The sequence below is a fragment of the Geotrypetes seraphini genome, chromosome 4, assembly GCF_902459505.1.
Source record: "Geotrypetes seraphini chromosome 4, aGeoSer1.1, whole genome shotgun sequence".
Lineage (NCBI taxonomy): Eukaryota > Metazoa > Chordata > Amphibia > Gymnophiona > Dermophiidae > Geotrypetes > Geotrypetes seraphini.
Genome location: NC_047087.1, coordinates 119677756 through 119683755, shown reverse-complemented (window position 1 = coordinate 119683755; position 6000 = coordinate 119677756). Strand labels below are relative to the sequence as shown.

Below are 6000 nucleotides of genomic sequence, written 5' to 3'. Positions count from 1 at the left end.
CTCTTAAAGTTGGCCACTATCAATATACTAGCATTAGTGTGGTGATCATTCCTCCTTAAAGAGGGGATATTCTGGATAAAATGTTGATGCGCCACATTGTTTTATGTTTTCAATAAATCACTTAAGAATCACAAACATACTAGGCACTGCAGCCTGCATTTGGGAACCCTTACTCATATGGTTTTTGAATGTATCCAGATTCAGCTCTTTTGAATCACAATTTGGAAGAGTTGCAGGAAGAGTAGATTACACTTTCAATAGAAATGATTCTTGTATTCAAACATTGTAATCTGCTCTTGCACCTGTGTGTGATATCTGCAGATCATCTAGCCCAGTGTTCTTCAACCACCGGTCCATGGACCAGTGCCGGTCCACAGAAATTTCCTACCGGTCCACAGGGCCAGCACGTGCATCAGGCCCAAAACAGTGTTCTTCAACCACCAGTCCATGGTGCGATCGATGCAGCGTTATCTTCGAGCCAGCTCCCTGTTCCTAACTGATTCAGTGCACAAAGCCAGGGGCAGTGGCTCCTATGGGCATCCTGGAAGGCTTCCAGATGAGGCGTGGGACGTGCAAGGTGCAATTAGTACTATTATGGAGGCGGTGTCTGGGGTGGAGATTGGGTAGAGATGGGAGGGGTCTGGCCCACAACTTAGCCCAGTGTTCTTCAACTGCTAGTCCACGGACCAATGCCGGTCCACAGAATAATTATTTTATTTCTGCCGGTCCATAGGTGTAAAAAGGTTGAAAAACACTGATCTAGCCTATCTTGATTACCATCAAGATTTAGAAGTACATTCAAGGAATCTTTCAGACTGAATAACCAACTATTGATGATATCTTCATTTTTTATGACTGCATAAGACTCTTACAAATGAACAGAAGAGTTTATTAGATCTGTTAATAATAGTGGTAATTGAGATGATATGTGTAAATTGGAAAAAATCATCTCTTGTTGTCCACTTGGTTCTGGTGGAACATTATTTGTCAGATTTATAAGTTTGAACAACATCTTCTGGGAAGTATCCACTCTAAACTACTTGCTCTTAAACGGCGGCCGCCGCATCTTGAAGCGGTATTTATCTTGTATATAGCTATTTTATATATTTTGAGTTAAATAGTCACTCTTGCTTGTTCATTGTCGATTTTCTTGTAAATCTGGAGAAAATACAAATATTTACCAAAGTAAAAATCACACAGAAGCGATTCAGAAGGGTTGAGATCACTACTGCAGTGTAATGTACTAACAATCCAAAGTAATGTTTTACAAGTAAGAGTTGTATATGCCATAAAGCTCTGGGGTTAGGCAAGCTCCTCATTAAAAATACTTGACAACCTTTAAACAACTGAAAGGATATTTATTTGTCACTGTTTTTCCATTAGATTTTTCACAGATTCTGTGTTACAATCGTCCACTGTGAATGATGAAATGCAAGAACACGCTAGTGATGCGAGACTTGACATTTCAGATGCAGGATGAAAGAGGCAAAAGACACTGCCAAGATCACTTTACAAGAATTACTTTTGGAAGATGAGGGAAGGAGAACATCAACTGGTTGATTAATCTCCCAAACTCCAAGCATCTCTAACCAAAGTCTGCGCCCTAAAAAGTCACATCCATGGTCAAATACCTCGGCCACTGCAACAAAACCTATCAAAGCTTTTGGCTTTAGGATCTATTTATGCCCCTTCCTGGTCTTCTGATACCCCGGGATTTCTAGGAAGACTTAAGAGTTCTTCGATTTTCTCATTATCCATTGTTGTCATGTCCTGCTGCACATCCTTGTTTATTTCTTCCACAACATTGTCCATCAGCCCCAATCGAGCATTCCTGATGAGAACAAACAAGGATTAGAGGGAATAGCTGTCTTCTTACATCATGATCAACCTAGTACCAAATAAGCAAAAGAGAGGGAATCCATAGTACAGGGAATGTAGATATATGCAAAAAAAAAAAAAAAAAAGCATGATGAGCCTCCAAAGACTGAGTAGTGTCTTATGTTTATTGAAGGACCTGACACAGGCCATGTTTCAGCAAATGCCTGCATCAGGAATTTGAGTATAATGGTTAGTCAATGGTATCAAACCTTCAGATTACGTCTTATGTAATCCGCCTAGACTCACAAGGTAATGGCGGAATAAAAGCCACTAATATAATGTATTTTATTTATTAAGATAGTACTCAGTTATTTTAGTTGCTGAGTACTACATCTTGATGACTAAATGTCAGTTTGATATCATTGACCGAATGCAGTTATCAAACCATAGGATTCCTGTAACTGTGTCTGTACCAACTGCTGATCAATGAAGGAATACGGACTAAGATCCTGACCATTATACTCACAACCCCTGATGTAAGCATGTGCCAAAACATGGCCCATGTTGGGTCCTTAAATAGATGCTATCCAATCTTGAAGGCTCATTGTGCTTTTTGGCATGTAGAAACCTAGTACCAAGTCATGACTGAGACTTTACTCCAGGTCTGTTGTTCTATTTCCCATTCTAATGTGTTGTTGACCATCCAAGACTGATTTTCCCTGAATCTTCAGATTATACAGAGAATAACACACTGGGAAGGGAATCAGAAAACAAGGATTGAGGAAAAACACATAACAAGGGGACGTGTGTGTGTTTGGGAGGGGGGGTTGGACTGCCCCTGGCGTCATCTTGGTGGGTGTGTCAGCACCTCTCCGCCCCCACCATAATTCTTTAGCTCGTCACTGGCACAAGCAGCATCTCCAACCTGCTGCTCGAACCAGCCTCGGCTCTCTCTCTGAAGTCACTTCCTGGTCACAGAGAAGGAGCATGGGGATGGAGAAGAGGATGGGGGGAGCACCTCCTACCCTCACAATGCCTCTGCCCTATTTTCTCGGAATAGACTCTGCCACTAAGGTTCAAGTCTGAGGCAATGTTTCTTAAATCTTGCACAAAGTACTGTGACCGTGCTGTTAGTCTACTTGAATATTGTTTAGTCCACTTGAATTTTCAAACAGTCAGCGGGGCCTTAGGCATATGGGCCGGTTGGGTCAATGTGCCTAAGGCCCCGCCCACAGGAGGGGCCTAAGACAACTAGGTTGATTCTGGTTGGCCCAGGCGCCTCAAGCCCCACCTGTGGGCGAGGTTTGCATATCTTCAATTTATCCATCGCTTCATCCTCCCCCAGCAGCAACTCTGTGCGGGACAGTGCATGCAATTCACACGCTGCATGTGGCTGGCCCACAAGCCTTCCCTCTGATGTAAATTCTGACATCGGAGAGAAGGTTCCAGGTCAGCTAAGCAGAATATGAGTCACTTCCTGCGTCCCTTCACGGAGTGCTGTTGGAGGAGGAGGGAGTCAGTCCAGCTCCAACAAAGTAACAGGGTCAGCTTTGGGGGTGGGGGGTGGCATGGCGGCTGGGCGGGCGGGCAGGCAGATAGGCAGGCAGGGAGGGAGGGAACCCTGGCAGCAGCTTCAGCATCGGGGTGTGGGCAGGAAGGGATCCCTGGCCCGGCTGCGTACCCCCAACAAGCAGCCCACGTACTCCCAAGGGTACATATACCGTGGGTTGAGAAACACTGCTTTAGATGACACCTGTGTGTATAGTGGTTCCATCTGCTCTCTTCAAACTAATCCACAACACTTCCTTCATTCCCCAGGTCTCCTGCCTTTCAGGTGATTTAATATTGTTTTTCACACACAGTGACACTCCTCCACTCCTTTCAGCCATTCCTATTCTTTCAGAAAAGGTTATAACCTGATATGGTTCTATCCCACTCATGCGAATCATTGAACTATGTCTCTGTGATAGCAAGTCAGCCTATAACATCAGGGCTTGGAGATCCTGAACTTTATTACCTAAACTATGAATCAGGTTTGTGCTCAATGCTTTCCAGCAACATTTTGCTGGTATTTTCTGTACAGTGTTTGGTACTCTCCCTTTCTCTTTGTTGCATTTTAACATTATCTGGGGATGACTTTTTGATTTCACAAGCTTCCCTTTTTCACTCCCACACTTTAGTTTAAATGCCTAATAACATTGCCAAGTAACTGTCAGAATTTCTCACGAAGGATACTTCCTCCTGCCATAGAAAGATGTAGATCATACCTACAATATGTCTTTTGTTTTCCCATGTATTGCCCCATCTACCTATGTATCTAAACCTTCTTGTTAACACCAGGTTTTGACACATATTAAACTTCTCTATAATATGAAATCTTTCCTTTCCCTTTTCAGTACTTCAGAAAAGGCGACGGTCTGTACCAAAGATTTCAGACCCTCCCCCAGCTTTAGGTGCATTCTAATTTCTTCATAAGTTTTGCTTTATTAAAATTAGTAATTCACAAGTATCTTCATTCTGCAAAATTGGTTGGGCCTTGTTTACTAATGTATAATTGAGATGTCCAACTCTGGACATGCTCAATTTTTCTGGCATTTGATAAAAGACTCTGCTCTTTATTTTGCATCTGGACCCCTAGTGGTTGTACCATGAGACTATTCCTAGGGGGTCTGAGGTGCCATTTTGAACACTGATACTCAATAAAGCAGTAGTGACTAGGAATTGCTCCTGCTCTGCAACTAGATCAACAGGGAAACTCCTAATAACGTTCAGAAGGGAGCATCTGGGAGTGGTGTACTATCAGGGGTGGAGAGGATCAGGGCCTGAGAAGAGGAAGGAGTGCTGTTGGCTTTTTCACTTACCTCTTCAAGCTGGCTCTAGTGCATGACTTGGGTGTAAAAGCCAATGTGTTATTTTTTTAAAATATCTTTTTAAAATTACCTCATTGTAATTGTTTGTTGAATGTGTGTCAGTTTGTTCTTTACTTTGGTAGATATCCAGGGCAGGGTGGGAGGGGGATTCTTTATGTTGGAAATGTTGGAAACAGAAACCCGAGGTACAACTATACGATGGGAGGGATATTATTGAATGAGAGCAACCAAGAAAGGGACTTGGGGGTAATGGTGGACATGACAATAAAGCCGACGGCACAGTGCGCAACAGCCGCTAAGAAAGCAAATAGAATGCTAGGCATAATCAAGAAGGGTATTACAACAAGGACAAAAGAAGTTATCCTGCCATTGTATCGGGCGATGGTGCGCCCGCATCTGGAATACTGCGTCCAATATTGGTCTCCGTACCTTAGGAAGGATATGGCGTTACTCGAGAGGGTTCAGAGGAGAGCGACACGCTTGATAAAAGGGATGGAAAACCTCTCATACGCTGAGAGATTGGAAAAACTGGGTCTCTTTTCCCTGGAGAAGAGGAGACTTAGAGGGGATATGATAGAGACTTATAAGATCATGAAGGGCATAGAGAGAGTAGAGAAGGACAGATTCTTCAAACTTTCGAAAAATAAAAGAACAAGAGGACACTTGGAAAAGTTGAAAGGGGACAGATTTAAAACGAATGCTAGGAAGTTCTTCTTTACCCAACGAGTGGTGGACACCTGGAATGCGCTTCCAGAGGGAGTAATAGGGCAGAGTACAGTACAGGGGTTTAAGAAAGGATTGGACAATTTCCTGCTGGAAAAGGGGATAGAGAGGTATAAATAGAGGATTACTGCACAGGTCCTGGACCTGTTGGGCCGCCGCGTGAGCGGACTGCTGGGCATGATGGACCTCAGGTCTGACCCAGCAGAGGCATTGCTTATGTTCTTATGTTATAAATTGATTTTTGAATATTTATACTTGGGATGGGTGAGAAGATATCATTATTCAGAATAAGGTTGGATATTTATGATAATATATATTTGTGTTATATTGAATGATTATTGTTTGGGTATTGGGGGAAAATGGATGATTATGAACATGGGAAAGATGAATATGCTTTTATTGTATTATTATGCGTTGCATTAGTTGTATTGCACTGTTGTAGTTTGAAAATTTTAATAAAGAATTAAAAAAAAAATCTAGACTTAGCTTTCCCATTTCACAATAGGAAGACATGTCTAGTATTTTGGCACAGCTAAAAAATGCTCCTACCACTCCACTGCCAAGTCCCCTTTCAATCTCTGCATCAAGC

At 42.6% G+C, this 6000-nt stretch overlaps 1 protein-coding gene across 4 annotated transcripts in view; it reads right to left on the bottom strand.

Moving 5' to 3' along the window:
* Window positions 1-652: 652 nt before the first annotated feature.
* The window catches only part of TIMMDC1 (translocase of inner mitochondrial membrane domain containing 1), a 97581-nt gene continuing 92233 nt past the window's right edge, over window positions 653-6000 (bottom strand). For 3 of the 4 annotated variants that reach the window (XM_033941569.1, XM_033941571.1, XM_033941570.1), the window contains exon 8: window positions 653-1831. In XM_033941569.1, the coding sequence (XP_033797460.1) occupies window positions 1681-1831 (151 nt within the window). In that variant the 3' untranslated portion in view covers window positions 653-1680. The remainder of the gene's footprint in view (window positions 1832-6000) is intronic. The other variant, XM_033941568.1, reaches the window with a different exon arrangement.